At 46.7% G+C, this 25,916-nt stretch overlaps 1 protein-coding gene across 2 annotated transcripts in view; it reads left to right on the top strand.

Annotated features, from left to right (window-relative positions):
* Window positions 1–25,916, top strand: part of LOC138488656 (potassium voltage-gated channel subfamily H member 8-like) — a 1,777,142-nt gene that overhangs the window by 1,512,085 nt on the left and 239,141 nt on the right. For both annotated transcript variants that reach the window (XM_069615829.1, XM_069615828.1), the window contains one exon: window positions 15,706–16,046. In XM_069615829.1, coding sequence (XP_069471930.1) covers window positions 15,706–16,046 — 341 coding nt within the window. The remainder of the gene's footprint in view (window positions 1–15,705; window positions 16,047–25,916) is intronic.

Below are 25,916 nucleotides of genomic sequence, written 5' to 3'. Positions count from 1 at the left end.
TCATCTGGTCCATGAAATGTTTACATTTGCTCTTAATGAAATAACTTAGTGACTTCAAGATTTAATACCTCGCCTATAAAGCCATTCATGGGCAGACTGCCAACTATCATACCCAAGTGCTATTGCTCTCAAGCTGACCAAACATCTAATTCCAGCCTCCAAAAACCTGAAGGTTTACCACCACTGCTATATGATAGTTTTAGGTCATGCGAGAGGGAGATGACGCTCTCTGCCAGAGATATTGAACATGCATATTAGAGCGGCCCTGGTTTCAGTCAGATGCTGCATGGTGCTGAAGAAGTGCATCCTGGTTACAGCTCTGTTATAGAAGCATCAATCTTGTAAGTGCAAGTAGAAGTTTACAAGTTGGGGAGATATGTGTTGATTGTTGCTAAAAAAAAATATATATATTGGTTTACAAGTTGGGGAGAAATGTGTTGCATTATGTAGTGTTTGTTCTTTCCTTGTCTATGGCAGCCATAATTCCAAAGCAATATTAACTGGCATAGTAAAAAGGCATGAAAGTGCAGTGTAATTCTTAGTACTGCAGGGGTTTACAAAAAATCGTTCCCCTTTTTACATTTACCCTTTATCCCTTATGACTTAGCCAATGCTTGTTGAAATAGATTTTATTTTATTTATTGATTTTAATTGTTTTATTTTATTTATTTATTTATTGGAGATTTGTAAGGCATCTATACAACAAATAGTGCTTCAAGGCACCACAAGACAAAAAGAGGGGGTCGGAGGGAGAAAGATAACAATAACATTTGGATTGTGCAAGTGCAGTAACAAGAAGTGCGAGGGAGAGAGGGGGTGCCATTTGCGCTAAATGCAAAGTGCTAGGGTGGAAAGGGGAGAGCAGGACAAGAGGAGAGAGGGCAAGTGAAAAGGGGGGGCGGAGGAAGGGGGAAGAGGGCCACAGCGGTTAGGCAAGTGCTGAGGGGAGGCCAGGTGGGCAAGTGCCAGGGATAGCATGAGGTGCAGAGAAGTGACGGTCCACGTGGTAAGTGTGAGGAAGGGGGTGGATTGGGTGGGGGGGCCTGTTGCCCTGTAGAACTCAGAGGGAAACCAGGCAGCCAGTCATTGCAGCAGACGGGGGCATTAGCAGGGGAGGGGGAGAGAAGGAAGAAAAGATAAGGAGGGTCTTGAGGAGCTTCAAGAACTTAAGGAGAGAGGCGCAGAGAAACCATTCCAGTGGGAGGCTCCTGCGGGGGAGAAAGATCTGCCCCCTCTACCCCCACTCTGTGCTTAGAGAAGCATCTGATCTGCAGAGAGGTGGAGCTAGTAGGACAAAGGGCTCTAGCAGGGAGCTATTGGGGAGAGAGAGTTGGATGCAGCGGGTCCAAGGTCCCAGAAAGCCTTGTGGATGATGCAGAGGGTCTTGAACTTGATCCAAGCAGCAACCGGAAGCCAGTGGAGAGGTTTTAGGGTTGGAGAAATGCAGCCCCTGGGCTTGAGGCCAAGGATAAGCTGCACAGTCCTATTCTGGATTAGTTGAAGGGGGCAAAGGGAGGATAAGGGAAGACTGAGGAAGAGGCTGTTGCAGTAGTCCAGCCTAGAGAGTATCAGAGCTTTGGAGACATTGGGTTTCTTGGGCAAGGTGAGGAAAGGGATAATGCCTCTGAGGAGGTGCAGGTAATAGTGTGCCTTCTTGGCATGGTTCGAGATGTGAGGGGAGAAGGGGAGAGAGGAGTCGAAGATGACACCAAGGTTTTTTGCCGCACAAGAGAGTGAGGGGAGGGGACCCATAGAGAGTGAATAGAGGGTAGGAGGGAGCTGGGGTCCCAGTGAAGCATCTCAGTCTGACTGGCATTATGGCATGCCTGAATAGCAGTCAGGCAGTCAGGGATGGGAGGGGAGGAAAAGGAGGCAGTGGAGGGAAGCTTGACAGAGAGCTGCATGTCTGCATACAACTGGAAGTGAGGAGAGAAGGAGGACATCAGGTGGGCCAGAGGGGCAAGGTAGATGTTGAAGAGCCATGGGCAGAGGATAGAGCCTTGAGGGACACCACAGGTGGAGAGAGTGATAGGGAAGAAGAAAGGGCCCAATTGAACCTGGTAAGGTTGATCAGAGAGGAATAAAGGCAACCAGTCCAGTGCCAGAACAGTGATATGATATGTCATTTATAACGTGTCTGTACACAAGTGTTTCCAAGGGTGTCAGAGAGCCAATTTATCAGGATGGTGAGATTGACTGTGTTGAGGAAGAGGAAAGATCCAGAATCCTAAGAACGGATACAGAGTTGGAATCGAGATTTGAGGACAAGTTATCATGGGTGTTCAGGTGAGCAGTTTCCGTGCCTCTGGCTGCTCTGTCACCAGACTGGTAGTCGTGGAGACAGCCAACAGATTCAGTGTGTTGGGTCAGTTGGGACACGATGGGCTTCTCGAGGAGGTTGCCCAGGAATGGGGTAATGGAGATAGGGCAGTAGGTAGCCGGACAGGAGGGCTTGGAAGAGGGCTTTTTGAGGAGAGGATGCACAAGGGAGTTCTTGAGGGGTAGCGGTAAGGAGCCAGTGGCAAAGGAGTGATTACACAAATCTGCCAAGGATGACGCAAGGGAGGCAAGGTTGTCTGTGATAGTTCTGGAGGAGCAGGTGAGCACCTTTTTGAAGGAGACTTTCATAGCAAGGACTTGTGTAGAAACCTCATCTGGTGCTATGGGTGGGAAAGAGGAGAGTAGGATGGGAGAGGCGGGCCAAGGGAGACCTGAGAGCTGGGAAGTGAGGAGGGAGGGAAGTAGGGGAGAGTGAGGACAGGATGTCCTGAGTTTTGGTTAAAAGGTGGAAGGCAGGTGAAGTGCAGAGGGTCAGGGATGGCTGGGGAGAAGTGAAGACTGCAGTAGGATTGGTGAGTTCCTTGCAGATTTTAAACAGTTTGCCTGTGTTCTTAGTGGCAGAGAGATGCAGTCTTGGATATGGGCCCTTTTCTTCAAGCAGATGGAGAGTCTGTATTGCCTTTGTAGCATGCGGAAGGCCAGTCTATCAGAGGAAGTGTCTGAAGCCCACCACTTCCGCTCAGCAACTCTGCACTTGCATTTCAAAGAGGCCAGGTCTGAGTCATGTTGCGCTTGGAGGCAGGCTTCATGCAGATCTTAATGACAGGGGCAAGGATGTCCAGGGTGTTGGTGATGGAGAGATGAAGATTAGCAAGGGCAGAGTAAGTGTAGGAGTCCATAGTAGGAGTGCGAGGGGGAATGAAAGTAGTGGCAAAAGCAGTAACTGACTCTTGCTTCATCGGTCGAATGATGGAGAAGGAGACTGGCAGTGCAGGTAGAGGCTTAGCTGGGGGACCCAACAGATCCATGTGAGAGGATAGGAGAGCATGGTCAGACTAAGAGAGAGGTGTAGTGAGAGGGTTTGAGATGGGGATGTCTGCTGAGATGAGAGCATCCAAGGTCTGTCCAGCTGAGTGTGTTGGACCGAAAGGAAGAATGGTGAGGGAAAGAAAGTCACAGAGTCTACGGAAGAGTCCAGTGGCCAAATCAGGAGAGTCAATGTGAATATTGAAGTCTTCAAATGGGGAGAAGCTTACAGGTGGGGGGAAAGAAGAGAAGAGCTGAGGTTAGACCACTCTGAGAGGAAGAGGAAGACCAGACCAGGGGTCCTGTAGATGATGGGAAGAGTCAACAAGAGGGTTGGAGAGACACCAAGCCTGCAGACAAGGCATTCGAAGGAAGAGTAAGTCTGAGTGGGAATGATGGTAATAGGGACCCATTCTGAGAAGATTAAGGCCACTCTGCCTCCAGAACGGTTAGGCCTGGGCTTATAGAGGATCTTGAAGCCCTCATGGAGGAGTGTGTCAAAAGAAGTGACAGAGATGGCAGTGAACCACATCTCAGTGAGAGCGAGAACGTTGAGGCCAGAGTCTTCAAGAAGGATACAGATAACAGAGTAGTGTTTAACAGCAGAGCGAGAGTTGAGGGTAGCTAAGTGAAGCTGGTTGACACCTTTGAAGGTCTTCTGAGGAGGGGTACAGGGATGTGGTACACCCATCGGTGGTTGTGAAGGGACCAAGGCGGTGGCAGAAGGAGGAGTGTCAGGAGAAGGGAGAAAGTTGATGAGAGACGAAAAGACTTATATCAAGGAGGAGGTTGGCCTGAGAGTCCTGGGGCAATATCAGTGCCATTCTGGTAGACAGTAATGATGCACCTAGAGAATGGGACGTGTGCCAAGAGTAGTTCTCATCTGGTTCCACCATTAATGGGCGACAAAGAGAAAGGGGAGAGGACTGATGCCATATTGGGAGTTCATAGGTCCGGAGAGAGAGCAACAAAGAGGATGTCAGTGACAGTCTGCCTGGAAGAACCAATGACGTAGGTGTCAGCGATAGGTTCCTGGGTTGGAGACCAGAAGGTATTTTCTAAATGTTTTCCTTCCAGGCTTCAAAATAGGGATGGATAGGACATGGAGTAAATGGGGGAGATGGAGAGCACCATGGAGGGCGAGGGCAGAGAGATGGAATGGGGAGCGAGAAAGGAGGGGAAACTGCACAATACACAATGAACTCACCAGACGGCTTAGCAGCAAGACAGGTGCAGATGAAACAGATGCATGACATCACACAGGTTGGCGAAAGGCGTATTTTGCTGCTCCAGCAACAGAGGAGGAAGGAAGGTGACTCAGTTAGGATGAGCACTTCTCTCGAAAATGAGGAAAGTGCCTTGCAGTAGCCAGGCGACCTAGCAGCAAGACAGACGCAGACAGATCAGGTGCACGAGAGGAAGATCCAGACCAGTTGGGAGAGTCCTGCGGCAGGCAGAGGGTGAGCTCGGCATGGAGGCTATGAAAGGTAAGAGACTAGATACTTAGCCAGGTGATGGAGGAGACCAATCAGGCCGCGGCTCACTCCTCTGAAGACATGCGAGGCAGGGCTGATGTAGTGGGCCGCCACAGGCCAATGGACTGGCTGTCTTGTGCTGGAGTAGATCATTTGAAATCTGTGATCTTGTCAATTTACATCATTCAGGTATATTATAGAAGCAACTCAAGGGTGCACTAGCCCCTACTAAGCCTCACTCCTGAGATAAAGAAGAGGCCTCTCTCTGCTCCAGGCCCCCTTGGGTCGCAGGCCCTGTCTCTGTTTGGGCCCCTGCATGCAAACTCACTGTTACAGGGTCTGGTGCTCTGTGAAAGACTGTTCGGTGCTCTGCCTCACGGCAAACATCAGCTGTGTCATGCTACTGCAGTCCAGCTCCTCCAGTCTCAGCCGTGGGGGGAGACAAGGATCGCACTTCCACCTCTGCGGTTCTCGCACTCACATCAGGTCTGCTACCACTGTAAACGCTCTGCAGCAGACTCCCCTGTTAATCAGCTGCTCCCGCCACCCTCCCCTTACCGCCCCTGCTATCCAGTACTGGCAATCCTTAGATGTCTCCATGATGAAGGTTACTTCCTCAAGGGCACTACCGATGTATCTTCATCTTGAACCTGACACTATGATGTTTAGAAGAGTGCCCATGTCTCACATGTTCCATGTCACATGGAATTTGAGCATGTCACCATATTGAACAGACATGTCACTATATTGAACTCACATCTCCCTCCCACTCCATCACATCCTCTTGTATTCCTATTGGCACATTTGGTACACTGAAGTGGCCTCCACGTGGCACAAAGTGCTGCACAGAAGTGTAAAATAAACCAATGTTGCAGAAGAGAACAATGCATAAATCATAAAATCTGTTTGGGCAACAAACTGAGTTGTAAACATTGTTTGGAAAGTTAGCAGGTTGCCACTTGGACGAGCCTTCCATATACCTGGAGCATTAACAAAAAGCTGAGTGGGGGGAAGAGGAGTTGAATGTGGCAATGGGAAGAAGCATACTAGAACACAAGCCTCATAGTATATCACAGTGACCCCAACATGTAGCTTGGGAGCAACATGTTGCTCGCGGCACCATAAATTGTTGCTCTGGTCCATCGTGTGGAGACCTAGGTGTGGAGACCTAGAAGGAGGTGCTGAAGCGATGAGACGTCAGTAGCAAATATAGACAGTACAAAGTCGTGGACTGTGCAAACATGTTGGCCAATAAGCCTGTTGTGGTTCCAGCTGGCATATTTTTATACATGCAGGATTTGTGTTTGTTGCCACCAGGCAAAATATTTCTCAGTAAACGTCCTTACTTATTATAGCAGTGTCATTGTTAAAACCATGTCCTTTCAGATACTTTGCTCATCTGACAAATAAATGAGTAAAATAATTGAACCATGTTTGTGTCCTGTAGAAAATTGTCATATTCTGCTCCTTTGTACAGCTAGTGGGAGCATAATGGGCAAATAAGTGGCATGCATATCCAACCTTTCTTTATTAAATCTTGTGCATGAACTGCTTTTTGTACAAGTGAGGTTTGTGTTTGATGCCACCATGCATTACGTGTATCGGAATGATTGTACTGTCACCTAAATGTATTATTACATAGTGTCCTGGTGAAAAACACTTCATTGTTTGATACTCTGCCCATCTGGCATGTGGCTAATGGGCAGATGAGGGACATGCATGCCACGTTTTTCATAATTAATTTGCCCTATATCAACACGCCAATTAAATCATAAAACTTAGTTTACACCACCACACCCCTCTATGAAGTGTTCATCAAATACTGAAAGTTTTGACCAATGTTTACCGCTAAGTCTTGTATAAAATCCCTTTGGGCAGAGAAAAGAGGCTCTAAATCCTTCAGAAAAGTATTATTTGTATTCCTAACCACTTCTTCACCAGTATAACAGGCCCCAGGAGTTTAACAATCCACTATTTACCATTAAAGGCCAAAATTATTCTTAGGAGGTAACCTCCAGAGCCCCAGTGAAGTGATCTTTAAAGCCTACCATGTTATGACCAGTATTACTCAATCAATATGTATTTAATCGTATTTCTCCATTAAGTTAGCAACATTTAAAAATATGCATCATATATCATAAACTTCTCATAGAACAAGCACGAAATAAAAAAGCATTTTAAACATATTCTAACAAGCTATATATAAAACCCTGATCATTACAATTAATTATATAAAACATAGTTGTCATGAATGCCCATGCTTACGCAAAACAGAGAAATGACAAATTAACAGGAGATTAACCAAATGTCCATCGACTCCTACTTTTCAGGCACACTTTGTGCTTCCTCCTGCACACCATACTTTATTGAGGGGGTGGGTAAGTGTAAACGTGCCATTTGCATCAGTATCTGCATTGTGGGGATCTTATTTGCATATGTCTACTTGCCATCTTATATATGTACGTAAGTTTGAATATTAAGCTAAAGAGGGCAGCCTATGTATATTTTGGGCATCTGCATCGTTCCCCATTGGACAAGCTCTTGCTTTAAGAGCTATTTTGAGTTGACTTAATGTGCCAAATGTAGTGATATCCCACCCCTATCCAAATGGACAGTGCCTTATAACCCCCTGTACCACAAGTATTTATCTCTATCAGGAGAGGCTGGAATCGCATTTGCACTGAAATTAATTTTATGATTAGCAGAAAAGCCCAGATGTGTTTTAAAAAAAACAAGTAAAACATCTTCACTGGCCCAACACCTTCTAAGCGAACATCCCCAATTCACCTCATGCGGCTCTACCAGGTGTATCTGAAGGGAGACCTGCTATTTGGCGCCAGACTTTATTTTGCAACCCCTCCAAGACATGAGGGTTTGAACGACCCTAGATTTCACTGCCATAAAAATCATGAAACAGACCGTTGCCTTATATACCTCCAGGCACTTGTCCCATCACAATGCCGTAAACTTGAAATGCAAATTTAGAAAGCCCTTTAATCCTTAATGATGCCTTTTCAGCTGTCTTCTGAAAATGGTTGACCCAAGCACCGCTCTTTGAGAAGAGTAGGCTCAAATAAAAATGAGACTGCCCCCTCATCTCTACATTCATTTAAAAACCATCTACAAGGTTTCAGCCTTTTTTCCGAGCAGCATCATCTTTGTTTTTATGATATTTAATTTCAAACTATAGATCCCAAAAGAGTCATTTGTGTTTAGCAGGTCCTGTTGGAGACCTGCCAGCATTAAGTCCAAAATAGCTGCGTCGTCTGCATAAAGAGGCATGCTGTAAAATGTACCCTTCAGAGAGAGTGGATTAACTTTCCTAAAGAAGTAAAAGAATCAACATCTGAAAGGAATAAATTGGGGATGACTGACATCCTTGCTTTTCACCTATATTGTTTGGAAAAAACAATGAATAATTCCCCTTTCTTTTATATAGTACAGATGCTGAGATGTCTGCATATCACAGCTGGATAAGATTTAATAAAACATTAGGGACCCCAATCAAATCTAAATTACGCTACTCTATGTTTCTATCAATCAAATGATTTCTCTAAATCTGAAAAAAGACAAAAATAATCTCCCTCCCTTAACGGTACCAGATTTCTCCATCATGGTGTCAGAGTGAAGCAGTGGTCCACTACACTAAGCCCTCTCCCGAAACCCATTTCAGAGGCCTTCAATATTTTATTACTTTGAGCCACTCCTCCAGTCTTAGCACCAAACATTTGCAGAATATCTTACTAGCAATGTCCAGTGTGGAAATTGCATATAACCATGGGGGTCTGGTGGTCCAAGGACTACTTGTCCAAGGAAATGGCATAATGCCTGTCTCGACAACTGAATTAAACATAAAACAATTTGGTGTCTTTTGAAAAAGCTCCCATTGTTTCTCAACACATTTTTTGGGGTATTTTGGCAATTTGTATATGCCATTTTGAAAACTATAAATCTGACCCGCCATGTACACACCACTCCTCAAATCGTGGTTGAATTGTCTTTTCAAGATTCTACATTCTGCATGAAACCATGGGTGGGGCATCCCTTTCTATAACCTGGACCTCCTGAACTTCAGGATGCTGTTTGCCAATAGCTCTGTTCCAGAAGGTTTCAACCAATGACTCAAACTGATACTTTCCTTTGTGGCCTTTGAACTGTTTAACAGTTTTAGGACAATATCGTATTTTCTTTTGATTTAGTAATTCTTTCCAGTGCCTTCTTGTCAAGCTTAGGCATCGCCAATCAGCCCCTCTGGCTGTCAGACATCTTCTTCGTGGTGCCTACCCTGACCATTGGAAAATTAACTCAAGCAAATAGTGTTAACTCTTTGTTCAAACAGAAATACATCATTTCATAACATTCCTGAAGAAGAGGCATTCCACAATACAGTAATCAGTGACTGTGGGACAGTATTGCTGATCTTGTATGCTTAGGAGTGCACCATTTGCCACTAAAGATCCCAGAAAATCCCCTAGCAGAACCCCAAAGTACACCTGAAGATCAGTGTTCCAATTGTGACCAATTGTACAGTTCAAAAATTTGCACAAAATGTCTTTAAAATATTTTGCTCGAGAACCTGAAACCTCTGATAATGTTTATTTAGTCCTACTGTATTTTTGAACAACTTGACTGGTCCTATTTGTCTAAAACTGTACTACTGACCACTCAATTTCCTCAACATTTCCTGTAAACAACCACTTAACATTAAAGGCTTTGCAAATGTCCTTTACTAGAATTGCACGTGGTCCAGAAACTATGAAGTACTACAAATTAAACTTTTCTAAGTTTATTACATTTCTAATGTGTTGCAATCATTTGTCCAAAAAATGAGCGCCAATATGTTCAGTCCAACAATTGATGTTGCTCACCATTTCATTTGATATGCAAATTTTGCTCATCGTGCACAAAAGTTTGGGGACCCCTGGTATATCAGATGGAAATATAGTTAACCAAGGCATTCTTCTGGCAACAACTGCTTTTTGAATGTCCTAAAGTGACTTAAAATTGGCCCAGAAGTCAAAGGTGCCATTGTAGATTGCTAGTGTGGATGGAATGTATTGTTTCAACCTCTAGTCCTGCAACAGAACTGGTGGCATAGCAAGGTTGACAAGGGCCTTGATGTAAGTGGCAAAAATGCCAACTCGCTGGCTCTATGAACATCTGCCGACTCGTTGACTAGGTAGCTCATCACTCCACTACCACCGCTAGTGCCACACTGTAGGAGTAGGTATTTGTAATAACTTAGTGACACTTGTGGCTGCACATGCACCACAGATCCCTATGCTGTTCCATACCATAATAGCTTTACTTCCGCCCACCCGCCCACTCCATCACTGGGCCACACAGGATCACTGCTGGACGCTGCCATGCACATGGCACTTCTAGGCTGAATGCGGCCACACACTACCAGTACTGCACCGTCTGGTGCAAGCTTCACTACTGAGCCCCACAAAGTGCCAAGCTATCCCTGCTGGTTTCAGTCTCGGGCACAACCATAGCTTTGGTATGTGACTTAAGGACAGAGCTCAAGAAAGATCGTGTTGAGGGACCAAGAATTGGAGTTAGTGCAGTGCCACAGTCACTTCTGCTGTGTTTCCCAGAAATTGCACGTTTGCCCGAATTAAGCAGCCAAGGTAGACTTAGCCAAAAAGTTATTTTATGGCATGGTGTGTGACTGGAAATGTATGCCGCGCAACTGCCATTTGTTTAACCTTGGGATGCTTTGTCGGCCTGGTTTTGCGTCACTGTACCATCAAATAATCGGGTGGACTGGTGGTCTGGATGCATCGTTGTAAGCATACTGGGAGGAATTGTGTCACATGATGTAAGGTGTCAGTGTTATGCACTATCAGCTGAAATGTGTCAAGACCACTGTGCACAGGTTTATGTATCAGAGGTGTATTTTTGTCATGGTGATATTGTCTAGATGTGTAGTTGTTAGGCTGCTGGGGTGAGGTATGACCTACTTTGCAAGTGCCATGTGTGATAGTCCACGATCTTCCACTGATCGTGTCCCTGAATACCAATTTACTACATCACCTGTGTTTGCGTGTACCAGATGTGAATGTGTATTGGGGATATGGAGCCCATTTAAGCAGCCATATTCTGAATGTTTAGTTGGAAGAGTGCTGGGTTGGAGAGTGCTCTATGATGGTGGTTATAAGTGCATCATGTGTGATGGTCCACAATGCCTTATGGACTATGTGATATATGATATTTTATTAATAGCACGCCTCTACACAAGTGTTTCAAGGCGCGACGAGGCATAGGAAGGGAACAAGTGGGAATAAGACAACAATCTTACTAGGCCCAGTGACACTGAGATTGCGCTTGTGCAGGGGAGGGGAAAAGGGGAGAAGTGCCAGGGGAAGGGCAGGGGGAGAAGTGCAGGACATATGATCGACAAAACACAAACAAAGCAATACAAATAAAAAGCAAGTGTGGCCAGCAAGTGGCAGTGCAGGGGTTAAGTGCAGGAAGCAGGTAATTGTAAAGTGCAAGTGAGAGGACTATAGGGTAACCGATACAGGCCCAAAGTACAGTGTTGCCATGCGGCAGTGCAGGTGTGCAACTGGGGGGCAGGGACCTGGGCCTGAGGTTCTCAGGGTAGCCAGGTAACCAGTGCAGTGACATACAGGAAATCAACAGGGAAGAGGAAGAGAGAAGGCAGAAGCAAAAGGGAAGGTCTTGAGCAGCTTCCGGAACCTGAGATGGTTCTGCTTAAGTTTCAGAGAGGCAGGGAGGCTGTTCCAGAGGGAGGCACCAGCCAAAGAGAGAGATCTGGCTCCAGCTCTTTGCTTGGAAAAGCGATTGACCCTCAAGGAGTTGGAGGTGGAAGAGCAAAACGCTTGTGTAGGGAGATACTTCAGAAGAGAAAGAGTTATTTTGGTCCCAGACCACCTTGTGGACAATGCAAAGGGTCTTGAATTTGATCCTTGCAGCCACTGTGAGCCAATGGAGAGATTTCAGTGCTGGAGAGATAGAGTCCCTGGGCTTGAGGCCAAGGACACGTCTTGCAGCCCTGGTCTGGATGAGTTGGAGAGGACAGACAGTGGAGGCAGGCAGATTTAAAAAGAGGTTGTTACAGTTGTCAAGCCTAGAGAGGACCAGAGCTCTAGAGACAGTGAGCTTCTGGGGGAAGGAGAGGAAGGGAATAATACCTCTGAGGAGGTGAAGTTGGTAGTTTGACTTCTTAGAGATATGAGGAGAGAAGGAGAGAGTGGCGTCAAAGATAGCCCTGAGGTTCTTGACCTTGCAGGTGGGAGCAGGAAGAGGGCCAACGGAGGCAGGCCAGAGAGTGCAGGGAAAGAGAGTTGTAGATGTGCCGATGAGGAGGATTTCTGTCTTACTGGCATTCAGGCAGAGATCATTGGCAGTGCACCATTCTTGGATTGCAGTCAGTCAAGAATGAGAGAAGGAGAGGGGGCTGCATAGGGGAGCCTAAAAACAAGCTGGGTGTCATCTGCATAGCATTGGAAGTTGGATCCGAGTGCAGCGATGCAGTGGACGAGAGGTGCCAGGTATTGGTTGAACAACCAGGGAGAGAGTTTTGACCCCTGGGGAAAACCGCAGGTGGAGAGAGGTATAGAGGAGAGGAAGGACCCAAGTTGGACCTGTGTGGGACAGTCAGCAAGGAAAGAGGTCAACCAGGCCAGAGCATGATCAGTGATACCCAGGTTATCATGGAGCTGGTTTGAAGGATGGCATGGTTGACTGTGTCAAAGGCAGAGGAGAGATCAAGAAGAATGAGGACAGTGGGGAGATTAGAATCAAGGTTAGACAGCAGGTCTTCACAGATGTTCAGGAGAGTAGTATCCATACTTCTGGTAGCTCTGAAGCCAGACTGATGGTCATGGAGACAACCAACAGATTCAGTATGTAGATTAAGCTGGGAGATGGGGAGCTTTTCCATGAGTTTGCCCTGGAAAGGAGTGATAGAGATCGGGCGATAATTAGCTGGAAGGGAGGGGTCGGCTGAGGGTTTCTTGAGAAGAGGGTGCACAAGAGAGTGCGTCAGGGGTAGGGGAAGGTTCCCGAGGCGAAAGAGTGGTTTGAGAAGTCGGCCAAGGCAGGAGCCAGGTTGTCAATGTGGTCCTTGATGGTTTTGGAAGAACAGGGAAGAGCCTGTTTTGATGGTTCCATGTGTTAAAATTGCAGCAAAAATGGCAGTTTACACAAAAAATCGCGGCAAAAAGGCTGTGGTTTTGCCGCCGCCATCCATGTAAAGGATGCAGGGAACACCCCTGCAACCCCCAAATCCATTATACCATTTAAGGGTAGCAGGGGGCACCCCCACAACCCCTGCTCCCCTTAAATGGTATAATGGGGTACACCTTTACTAGGTCAAACCACAGCATTTTTTACTGGATTTTTTTGTAAAGGCGACATTTTTGCCACAATTATATTACTGCATACCTTTTTGATGAGGTTTTCATAGATCAGACTTGTCTAGAAACTTCCTCAGGGGAGAAAAGAGGAAAAGCAGAGAAGGGAATGGGGGTGGCCATAAGGGTGGCGGAGGAAGAGGGGAGGTTGGAGGGAGAAACAGGAGAGGCTGAGAGGGTAGACAGGATGCCCTGAGTTTTAGAGATGAAGTGAGAAGCCAGGGCTGTACAGATGGCCTGGGACGGAACGGGAAAGGTAGAGACTGTGGCACGATTGCCCAGCTCCTTGCAGATTTTAAAGAGTTCAGCCGAGTGGTTAGATGCTGCAGAGACACAGGCTTGTATGTGAGCTCTCTTCTTAGTGAGGACAGAGAGTCGGTATTGCCTTTGGAGTAGGCGGCAGGCCAGTATGTCAGAGGATGTACAAGATGCCAACCGTTTTCTCTCAGTAACCCTACGCTTGCGTTTAAGGGTGATGAAGTCTGAGTCGAACCAGTTGCACTTGGCTTTAGGCTTCAGGCGGATCCTCATGACAGGGGCAAGTGCATGAAGAGTGTCAGAGATAGCAGAGAGGAGCTTGGAGAGGCAGTATCATGGTGTGAGTCAGCCAGACGTGCAGGAGGGGAAGAGAAAGAGGCGGATGTGGAAGCATGCTTTGGTGCTGCAGCTAATAGCTACATCAGTAGTTGTGACAAAAGTTGCACTTACAATAGCACACATGGTCTATTCATATTGTATAGTAGAAAATGTGATGTCTGTAATGTCACATAAATGACCTCACATGTCAGAAAAGTCCTGGTTTCATCATTGGGGATCGGGAGATTACTGCACAGCATATTTGGCCGAAGGAGAATTTGTCACTGTTTTTTGATTAATTTTGACACATATATGTGTGGGGGCTGGGTTTAGGGAAAACATTATTGTAGGTGGGTTGGGGGGGGGGCGATATGGGGGTCTCCACCCGCATAGACATGCAGCAAAATCAACCTGTCAAAAAATAAATTCAATTAATTCTCCTTCGACCACACGTATTCGATTAAATCACCCTAAACCTGATAATTGTGCTCAGTAGTTGGGCAAACCTCAAATCTAGCCTTCCAGTACTTGTCACACCCAGTCCGTCCAGCGGGTAGCTCATTTTGCATTGCACTCCAAAATATATGCAGACAGAGGTCGAACAATAGTTTTGCAGACACTAATGTGTCCAGGATACACATCGACACTGTGTGATCCACTTCTGTGGTTCCCATGGTGAGGCACAGTATACAATATTGAATATGGCGTATGTGCTATCATAACTGCAACTGTAACCTCAGGACGGGAAGAGGTGCAAATAGGCACAGTTTCTGGCACCTCTGTCTGTTGTACCATTTTGTCCCTGAAGAAGTTGTTGCCATTCTTACTCAGTGACTGCAGAATAAAACAAGCATTGGCAATGGCAACAGTTTTTGCTTTTGTGTAGGGAAGGAAGGCACTTGCCAGGCACAGCCGTAGTGGTAATAACTACCCATTTTTAGTAGTAGGTGTAAAATGGTACAACTACCTGGGCATGTAATAGCAGTTCCAGGCAAACGCTTAAAACGTATGCACAAGACAAAAATGTTGGCTTTGCCAATGCTTCTTGTTAACAGGACTTCAGTGAAGGGCACGCAGAGTGCTTATAAATCGAGTGGCGGATGGCAGGCCTGGTGATACTTTTTTATGACACGTTTAGTGTGTTTACAATTCCGATTAAGTCATTAACTCTCAGAAGACTGCTTTGAACAAACACTGGCTGGCGCATTGATGCAAAGCCTAATGGTAAGGCTTGATTAAAGCAAGATGAAAGAGTTCCCATGAGGAGGGGTTTTGGTCGGGCAGAGGAATGGGTGGGAATTGCCATAGGGATTAGCATTGCCATGGGCAGTCGTCAATGGGTGGCCACATAACCAAACAACACCTACAGGCTCTGTGTCCCTCCTATATGTCATTCATCCCTACCTGTACTCCAGTGAAATAGTTTTGGCTTATAGGTGTGGCAAGCGACACCTAATAGCCAAAACTAATGATGGATTAGGTCTTCAATACTGTTCCAAGCATGAAACTGTTAAGTGGTGGAACAGCCTTGAGATGTGACCCTGGCCAATACACTAAGTTAGGCACTGAAGTATTTCTGTGAATGTAGTCTGGGGTGAAGACGGGAACAAGTGAGGCGCAACATGGATCAACCCTAGGTCCAATGCCCTTCCGTTCATTTATGATTGTCATTGAAGAGGAGTTGCCAGGTGAGCTATTCCTGTTCACAGGTGTCACACAAACTCTTAATTGGTTTATATCTTCCAATGCTTCCCAACATCATGCTTAGGCCCCATCCCCTCACTTGTGATGCCACCCCATGAATATGGAGGCAAGGAGACGGGAGGTGGGAGTATCCTGCAATAAGTGATTACACCTGTAAAGCTGTGACTAATTCATGTAATATCTCTGCACTAAACATGCTTGAACCAAATTTGAAAGCTTTGCATGCAGCATCTCACCAATTAACTCTGTTCCCCTTGCAGCTGGAGCATGAGAGCAATGGGGGCCTGATCCCAAAGCTGCCATCTATCCTGGAAGATGAGGAGTGTGAGGACGATGAGCGCTGCCCACTGTCTGCCAGCACCAAGAGCATCAACCTGCTTGAGACCTCCCTGAAGCTTCCCAAGGCCTTCAGCTCCCCCATGCTGTCGCCGCTTAGTCCCCGGGCCTTCAAGACACCCACCAAGAAGGTGGGCACCCTGGGGGATCTGATTGGCATCAGCAGTGACAGCAAGGGAAAGCACATGTCCGGAGACGAAGGCCGGCCCTGCAAGCTCCAGCTTCCGTCTCTCAGCATCAGCGCGCCTCCTGTGCTCAGCCCCAGGTACGTCGGTGTCGCCTGTGCCTGTCTCTCCACTGCTTTCACCTGCCACAGGATGTTGACCCCTGGAAACCATTCTGAATCTACACCTTATGGGTGACACAGGGGTCGATCTTCTCACATCCCAACATGTCAAGGGTTTCCTCTGATCATTCGTTGCCTTCTAACTCAAGATGTGTTTGTGCTTGGCCCAAGTTGATGCATTTTGCTATTGGCTGAACATCCCTGTGTAGAACAAAGGGGGGGTCTGGGAAACTCTCTACCAGCACAAACACAGGCCAATGGCCTGTTCATGGGTGAATAACCCCTGGAAGAGACTCTACCAAGTCTTTAGCTCACTGTCCCTTTCACAGAGAAGAAATTTCCCCGCATATCAGTCTGTGTCCTGCCCACGGGAAGTCCAGCACCGAAATGCCATGCAATTCTCCTCTGAACAAGAGTACCAACAGCAACCCCAGACACGTGTTTCAGCCTAGTTGGGCCTCATCAGTGAGGTGAAGCTGTGCCTCTCTAAGAACAGTGAACAAGGGGTCCATGTCTGGATCGCCCTGGTAATTTAGGGTGAAACCCAAAGTTAATTTATGCAAAACAAAGGGGTGTCTCTCAAATCTACACCTTATGGGTGACACAGGAGTCAATCTTCACACATCCCAACATGTCAATGGTTTCCTCTGATCATTCGTTGCCTTCTAACTCAAGATGTGTTTGTGCTTGGCCCAAGTTGGTGCATTTTTCTATTGGCTGAACATCCCTGTGTAGATGCCAGACCTGCAACCTGTTGAGGAATTAAGCAGCTGGAGTTTCTTTTTTACTGTCATCAAAGCCTTCTGTTCTATCGAAAGTGTAGGAGAGCTACTTAAAAAAGCACAACTGGGAAGGCATTGAAGTTCTGGTTTGGGATCTCTTCTAAATCCGTTGTGGGTAGATATATTCTGAAGGCATTGAAGTTCTGGTTTGGGATCTCTTCTAAATCCGTTGTGGGTAGATATATTTTGAGTAGCATTGTTGCTTTTGGGCAGTATTTGTATATATCAAACTCGTTGGGCCTGATTTTCAGGGAGGTGTTCAATGGGACTAGACCAAGCTAAACATGTTTGGAAATCAGGCCCATAGACTCCTTGTTGCCACAGTCAATTTGTTAATGATTCATGTATTTAAAGTAGAAGCCCAGACAGAAGCCTTTTTTTTGTTCAATAAATAGCACACAACCCTTTGTGTGCTACACAAGAACCTCCCCTTGCTTCTCCTCAACCACACCTCCATGGCAGATTATTTTCTTTGAGTTCCAAGGAAGCGGGTAAGCACTTGCTGCAGGAAAAAGGGATGGGTCAACATATTGGCTCCCAAACCCCAGTCTCTTGGTAAAGGTGAGAAGTAACAGTGTCTGCCTTATCCTGACTTCAGTGCATGCAGGCAGCCATACTGAATCAAAATGGAGTCCGCACAGAAAAAGTATGCCAGTTATACAGAGCCTTTCACGACTCTATGAAAGGAAACTTGTCAAAGGTTAATGAAGGTTTGGTAAATATATATGGATGCAATTGCTCCTATGCCCTCGACACAAAACACCTAGAAACAGACATGCACACAGGGTATACACGCATTTCACCGCGGTATTTTTCATCGCATGTTTTTTCATCGCTGTTTTTATTTCGAAAAAAAAACTCATCGTTTTTTTTTTTTGGGGGGGGGTTAAAAAATTAAATATATGGTTGTGGGTGTAAGGGAATACAAAAAAAAAGAAAAAAAGAGGGCGTGGGGGATAAACCCCCCAAAAACAAAAACAAAAAAGTTTTTCGAAAAAAAACAGCGATGAAAAAACCCACAATGAAAAATACTGCGGCGAAATAACGTAGAACCGCACACAGTAACCGCAAAACTTTCTTTCATTCTCCCACTAACTTAACCCATCCACCTCTTTTTCAAATCCACCAGAGCGCCCAGAAGCCATGCAAATGGCAGTGGTGAGCTGTCTGTATAAACACCAGTAACATAAATTCATGCCATCAATAATTCAAAATTACAATATTACATTTCTGCCTTAAGATCTTCTCTAAAGGAGGATATGTACACTCTACTCATTAAATATAAAATGCTGGCACCAACTCTCGTATATTTATAAATGAAAGGCGTGTGGGCAGAAAGGATTCCTCACTAAACTCCATCACCAAACCACTACAGGATGATTGATGGCCAGTGAGATTTCCTGCTTTGACTTTGATTGTGTTCGAAAGAAACAAAAATGTACACCAGAATAGTGTGCATATTAATAATCTCTGGCTGATTGAAGTACCTTTTTTGTTTAATTTGTTATCCCTAGTCTAGGTCCAGACACCCTGCGCCCACACCCTACCTGAGACTCTGTGATCTGCTCCCCACTGTCTCCCCCACCCGGCTGCTTGTAGATCCTGTCTTGCCACTTGGCCACCAGCGCCCTTCCCTGTTCGCTCCCCGCTAATGTTTTCTCTGCTTCACTCACTGTGTTCTTCCCCCTATGATTGTAAACCATAAGCTCGGGCTGCGCTCAATAAATACCCAAGTAATAATAATAAGTAAAACAGCACAATCTTTTGCCAGCATTGCCACAGCAGTAAGCAAAATACGTACATAGAGACAGGTCTTTTAACATGCCACAGAGTGGATTACTGTTTACAGTATGGAAGCAAGCCTGGTAGCACCCGGGCCTGAACCTTAGGCTCCCATTAAGCAATCTGCTGTGCAGTGTTGCACCCACTATTGTACAATGGACTTTTATCCGTAGATTATGCACCTGAGAATCAAGCCAAAACACAGCTTGGAGCAACTAGGATTTGAAGGCTGCACCCAGTCACGTGTTTTGAAGGGCCAAGACAAATTATTGTAATAATTTATGTTATGTTGATTTATACTGTGTACCGCTAGCATCCAGGGGCAGTCTTCAGGAGTGATTCAATGGAGTCTCTAGATGCTGTTAAAATATATGACATGGATATCTGAGTGAGTAGTACGAAATGTGTCTACCTTGAAAGAAAGAGTGAAAAGGCTCTCCGCTTTCACGTGGATCTGTGCAGTGGGTGCATTAACCCACTGAGCTAGCAATGCACTGCATGAAGGAAACCAGAGAGCCTCACTAGGAAGGTGCAAGTAGGCACAGGCCAACGCGGGGCGGGCCAGGGATGGTAGGGAACAGCCATGCCCTGCTCAGCGGCAGTGGCATGCCGTGCTTCCTTGCTGGCCCACCGCCGCTGGGACTCAGAAGGTCGGCATAAGGGCCCACTTTTTAACATGGGTCATAACAAACGCTACAGATAAGCGCTGTGAGAGAAGATATGTTTGCTCCCTAAAAACAAACAAATACACCCCCAAAATAGGAACTAAAGATACCGCCAACAAAAAATATCAAACACCTTACACATAGGAGCCAGCCCCTGATTCCACCCACACAGTTGTAAAGTGGCTCCAGCAGAGCAGTTGCACAGTAAGGAGCTCTGCTATTATCACTCACTGCCTGATCTGAAAAGGGAATTTTAAAGGAAAAAATGCATTTTAATTTGCATGAATTGCTATGGGCACTGAAGTATGGATTTAAAAAAGATATCACTTTTAGAGCTCAAATATATTTTTGCTCACCTAAAGAAAATTGCCCATTGGGAGTATGAATTCTTTTTTATGCCCCAATAATCATTTAGACCCAAATTCAACAAGCAGGGAGAAAAATATCCCCCCCAACACATTATCTGGAGCCCTGGCCTTCCTACTAATGGTTTCCACACTGCATTTCTGGCATGTAAGAGAACTGAGGCACATGGAGAAGGAGTAATTTGCCCAGGATCACACAGCTTGGATCAACTTGAGAATCCTTTACTAAAAGGCATATCTCCTGACTCCAAGGGCAGCGTCGTGGATCTTTCAATCAGGGTATTGCATCCTTTGGCTCTCCAGTTGTTTTGTACTACAGCGCCCCTCAGTCCTAGCGAGCATAGTCAATGGTGAGGGATCATCGGAATCCTATTTTAAAACACCTGGAAAGCCATATGTTGCCGATCTCTGCACCAAGTCGATGACCATGTTCAACAACCCCTTGGTTTCAGAGTCCCAGAAAAGAGTGTCTTTCTGAACTGGTGAACAGATAGCACACTCAACCAGCAGCTTTAGTGTTCGTGCAATTGCATGTGTTGAAGCAGGCCTAGTCCAGTGTTTAGCCTAACGAATGTCATCACCACCCAACATTGGTGATCCCAGCACTGAGAACAAAGGTATTTTACGCTCTTTGATGTCATTAAAGGTGATGCTTTCCTGGCAATTGTGACTGTAGGTGCTCCTAGCTTGGACTAGATGCAAGACACAGCTGCACCTTTCTGGTGAAGCCTGAAGATGGAAACCACCAAGTCCTAATTCAAGGCTACTTGTGCAGAATCCCAGATTGCTGCACTTCTTTCGGCTAGGTGGAAAAGTGAAAGACCCTGAAAGGTGCAGATGGAATTTTACCCCAGTGACCAACAGGGTCGATTTATGTTTTAGGTTTCTGAGTTCGGCTTTGACCTCTCCTGGACACATACACTGACCTATTAAAAACTGAATGGGTACGAACTATGGTTGCTTGTATGTCATGTGTTTCCACATGGATGAAGTCCCTCCCGAGTGGTCAGAAGGTCTACTATTGGCTTGCCTTTCCATGCCTGCCCCTTAACTTCCTCTCTGATCTCCCTTTCTCTCTCTCTCTCTCTCTCTCTTTCGCTCTCTCTCTCTATCTCTCCCTCTCGCTCTCTCTCTCTTTCTCCCTCCCCTCTCTCTCTTTTTCTCTCTCACCCCCCTCCCACTTTCTCTCCCCCTGTGAGGAATCCAACCATCTGCATGATGGGCGTGTGCTCGCCTGGGCTTTTGGACATTTTTAGTGAAATGGAATAATGGTAGACCAATGTCAGGAAAATGTGTGGGGCTAATCCACACAACTTTTTGTATGCTCACATCATGACAAACGAATAGATCCGTATACTCTGGGTGGACACAGCCTACAGGCACAGTCCGCCCTGTCTAATTTAGTTGGCATGTGACAGCCAGGAGTGCACCACATCATCTTCAGTAAAGAGGGGGGGGGGCTAACCTTACCCCTGCCATGGCCATCCTGATTAACTAACAAAGGCTCCATGGATCCGCCCTGCTCTTTGGTTAGACCTTGCAGCTGGTGGCAGCAAATAACATACTAATAGAGTGTACTTCAAACCGGCCCACATGAGGCCTAGCTGCAGAGGCTGACAAAGGAGACAGGAAACCCAACAACGTTTCATATGTAACTGTGTCAACCTGAAGCCAACTCCCGCTCTCAGTATCAATGACAGTGAACTTTCATGTCGGGGTTAGTGTTTACCGTAGGCCACCCCAGTAGGGGACCCCATTCATAAGGTAAGAGAATGTGGTTTGCTGGAGCCAGAGAGTCTGGTCACGCCACAGCTTCAAGGGAGACCTGCGGCTTTAATCAGGAACCACAGAGAAATCCATTAACCAGGGAGATTCATTGATGAACAATAGCCAGGAGGATGGGTAGGACTTAGTGTCACACGTTTTCACCCCTTTACCTTTTCTGTGGCAAAACACTCTGGTTATGAGCGCATGCATACAAGAGATTGTTGGTAGCGACCAAAGGATTGCTTCATTAAGGTAGGCTTAGCGGACAACGATCACTGTTGCCCACCTGGCTTTAAAAGAGGACTGAGCCCCTCTTTTGGCAGATCATGTGAAGACTTCACTTGAAGTAACAAAGAAGTTCTCAACCTTGAACCCTGGCTGAAGGTATAATCTGCCTTACATCGACCGCCAGTGAAGGGGGGGTCAGGATAGCCAAAGAGAAAAGCAATATCCCTCCCCTAAACTTCTCCCAGGGAAAAGAGAGAGAAACAGAACTCAGAGGACCCTCCAGCCGCTCCAAAACTGGTACTGAGCCAGCACACAGTGTACCCTGCTAAACTCTGAAGCAATCTTCTTTAGTAGGAAGTGCCCAAAGGACTCTGAACCTACAATCAAGTCAAGGCAGCTGCCTGCAACACACTCGACAGCTGTGGGCCATCTGCCTTAAAGAAGGACAGAAGCCCATTGAAGAAGCTGGGAGAAGTGCCTCAACGATCATCTACCGACATCCACCTTAAAGGACATTTTCGAGCCACTCAAGTTCCTCTATCAGCAACCGATGGCAAGGCTGACCTTTGTCAAGCCACCATCGCTTTAAGACATCCGAGACATCTCAGCCAATGCTTCAGAACTGCCGATCAGCACTGAGACAAAGATTCCTGACCACGGCCCTCCATGTAGGCCAGCCTGCAGCCATTGGCCAGCTTTGCTAACGGAACCTTTTACCACCTGATACTCGCAGCTGAATCCCATCTTGAACTCTGTCACAGAAGCATGCAAAGCGCCCTGAAGCTGAGTCAACCCATGTTAAGCACCAAGAACATCTACAGCACAAGGTACATTATGGTTCTGTCTTCCTAGCCCTTCCCAGAAGGCCACCAGAGACATTTTAAGACTCATTGCTTCCTTTGTGCTAAAGCCAAGAAACCTTAAACTGTTGTGGTTATTTATCATACTGACTACGCTCATGTCAGTATCCAGAGTGCACCCCTTTTCCTTCTTTGAAACTGTCTGTCCTCTGCATTCCCCACTCTGCTGCATCAGCTCACCTGGAAGGGTGAGAGGGCTGGAGCCCTCCCCTGCCCCTCACGAGCATACCAGAAGAATCCATTGGAATCCCGCACTTGTGCTGCCTGACCTACCTGAAGCAGCACCCACAAAAGCAACTGCATTGGTGAGGCAATCGTATGGCTGAATAGCCTCCTTCACCTCTACTGGGCCTGCCCTCCGAGCCCTGTTGCACACTATAGCCCCTCCGGCGTACCTGCATACTACCTTTGTGCCGATCCTCCATTTTGTCTTTCCTAATGCTGCCTGACCCTAAAATGGCGGGCGCAGTGTGGCCCGAAAACGAGGCTGCCATTGGTTGCTAAGCAACCTGCTTGATCTTCAGCCAATCCCCTACACCGGTAGGCGGAAGCCGGCTTTCGGGACGCTACGGCTAGGCGACGCCATGATGCCTGACACCTACATCCTCAAACACTAACGCAGATACAACTGGCACTGCCTGTACTATGATCCAGACCTGCAAAGCCGTCTGCCCGGTCCCCTGCCCGTCTCCTATGCAGTGCTAGCGCTGCCTTGCAGCACACCACAGGCACTATTTCATCTGACCTTTTCGCCACACTGGTGACAGACATTTTGTAGATTACCACACTGCGCAGCTTCACTGGTCCCGGCGCCCTGACATTTGCTTGATCACACCACTCGAAACGCAATACCTCACATTTGTTACTAGCTTATGCCAACTGCAAGCACTATCTGTGTTTATGTGCCCCGATAACCAGTTCATTTTGTATTTTGTATATAGCATGCTTACGCTATGACGGTGCTGCCCATGCTAGTTAACCTGAACTGCCTACTGAATAGCATGGTCACTGCGCTACTTTGGCCGCCTGCCACTCTATGTCTGCCGCATTTGTGCCCTGCCAGCCATATTGAACTGTATTGACTGTGCCATTATTGGTTGCTTGCCATCCCCCTGCCTGCTGCATATTGCCCATGCTAGTCATTTAGCTTATCTGAATTGCCTCTTGTTTTGCCTGGTCTCCGGGACTCCTGTTCGGTTAATACTCTAGGCCTGTTGCCCATGTGCCCGCCCAACCAAACTGATCTATATCTACTGTGACCTACGAATCATCTGATTCGGACATTGCATAGCCTACTAACTGCACATCTACTGGCCGCCTCTTTATGCTGGCACTTGTACCTACCTGCCAGCCTATCTTACCTCTTATTGCTCTCCTGCCCAATTGGTACTGACCCACCGTCTAGGAAGATAACTTTGGTTCCTCCCCTACCTCACTTCACCTTGACCTAGCCCGTAAAATGCATTGCACCTTTGACACTCACCATCACCACTTACCCTCGCCTGCTAATGCAACAAAGCATGCACCCCAGTCCACTCGACATCTGATCATGTACTTATTGTTCACCTTTCAGATCCTAATATGGTCACCCCTTCTCACCTTCACCACACAGCTCTACGTCTCGCCCACTTCCACAATTAGTATAACATCATCTCCTGAACTACCTCTCACTCTCATCATGATGGGTCCTAATCCCTATTTAAACGCGCCAGCCCTCTGGCTACTACATTTCGCCACCAAACCTACCCCTAATCAACCATGTCCCACTATCATTAGAAATTCCAGGCTCGGCTCGCACCTGCGCCACCTACCTCACCACCATCCCACAACCATCAACAACCTGGTTACATCCGCCAGACACTAGGCCTGACATAGGCACAGTCAATCCGGTTGCGAGTTCCTCTCTACCACAGGCACACAATGTTGCCAATTGTCCACCATTGCCTCATCATGCCATATCGACCTCACCCAACCATTCCAGTCAACCATGTGCCTCATCAGTTAGAAACCAAAGATTAGCTTCCAGATGTCTTCACTGGTCCTACCACCTGAACAATCCCACGCTTGTCAATATCTCAAACTCCAGCGATAACAAAACCATGGCGCACTCGGCTCCTAAAATTGACTCACCTCCTCCTGTTCACATTGCCATCATTGCCCCTAAACTCAAAGGCGCGCTCATTAACGAATGCTCCATCCCTGCACACGCCCTAGATATTGCAGATTTCATAGTCACAGAAAACCTTGACTTTCTCGCAATCACGGAAACTTGGCTGCATGCAGCATCCGGCCCTTCTCTGACCCTGGCCATCCCATACAACTATTCCATTATCAGGTGTAACAGGGACACCAATCAAACTAAGGGGGGTGGACTAGCCTTCATATTTAAGAGTTTGCTTAACCTCAGAGCTGCCAACAGCCTGCAGCTGCCATCAGCAGAACTACTGTCTATTAAACTGCCGATCTCTCCTAATCACACGGCCACTATACATCTCATTTACAGGCCCCCTGGCCCGACCTCTTCATTCGCAGAGGACATTTCATCTATCCTAGCTACCAGTACTAAGCCCAACTCGCAAATCATTATATTGGGAGACTTCAATCTAGGCTACCAAGATACGAATGACACCAAAGCCTTTGACCTAGAAAGAGTCCTGGCCGACTTCGGTCTCACCCAACATGTCAATGAGCCCACCCACATCAAGGGTCGCACTCTTGACTGGGTCTCTGACTTGAACTGTGCGCTTAACCTCACCTCTGTGTCGCCATGTGCATGGTCTGATCACCACAAAATATCATTCTCCATTAATTCCACTCCACCCACAGATAAACCCAACCTTGCCCCTCCCACTTCCACACGCAACAAAAAGGATATTACGGTTGAGAAATTACTCCCACTTATCCTTCCTCTTTTGAACTTGGCGTCCACCACGTGCTCGGACCCCACAGTGCTAGTAGACACCTACAACCGTGTCATGCTAAAAGCCCTCAATACCATTGCCCCCCTCAAACTGCGCAAACAAAAACCGCGGCTCCACCTTAATTCCTGGTTTACCCCGCACTTACGCGACCTGCGCAAAGAAAAAAGAAAAGCTGAGGCCCATTGGAAAAGCTCACCTTCTCTAGTCAACAAAAATAACCTCACCACAGCCTCCCTTACCTACAAAGAAGCCATCCTAGCTGCTAAAAAGGAAGTATATAACAAAAGGATCACTCAAGCCCAATCAAATACCAAGGAACTCTTCAAGATCCTTAAGGAATCGGAGTCCCCTGTTGCCCCGCTTGATACATGCACCCCGGACACTGAATGGTGCTCCAATATTCAAAAGGCACTACTTGATAAAATTGCCTTGCTCCATGACAAGATTAACACTAAAAAAAGCTACATCGCCGTATCAAC

Source organism: Ambystoma mexicanum, chromosome 9, assembly GCF_040938575.1.
Source record: "Ambystoma mexicanum isolate Mex_15411 chromosome 9, UKY_AmexF1_1, whole genome shotgun sequence".
Taxonomy (NCBI): domain Eukaryota; kingdom Metazoa; phylum Chordata; class Amphibia; order Caudata; family Ambystomatidae; genus Ambystoma; species Ambystoma mexicanum.
The sequence above is the reverse complement of the archived record's forward strand: the minus strand, read 5'-3'. Positions and strand labels throughout refer to the sequence as shown.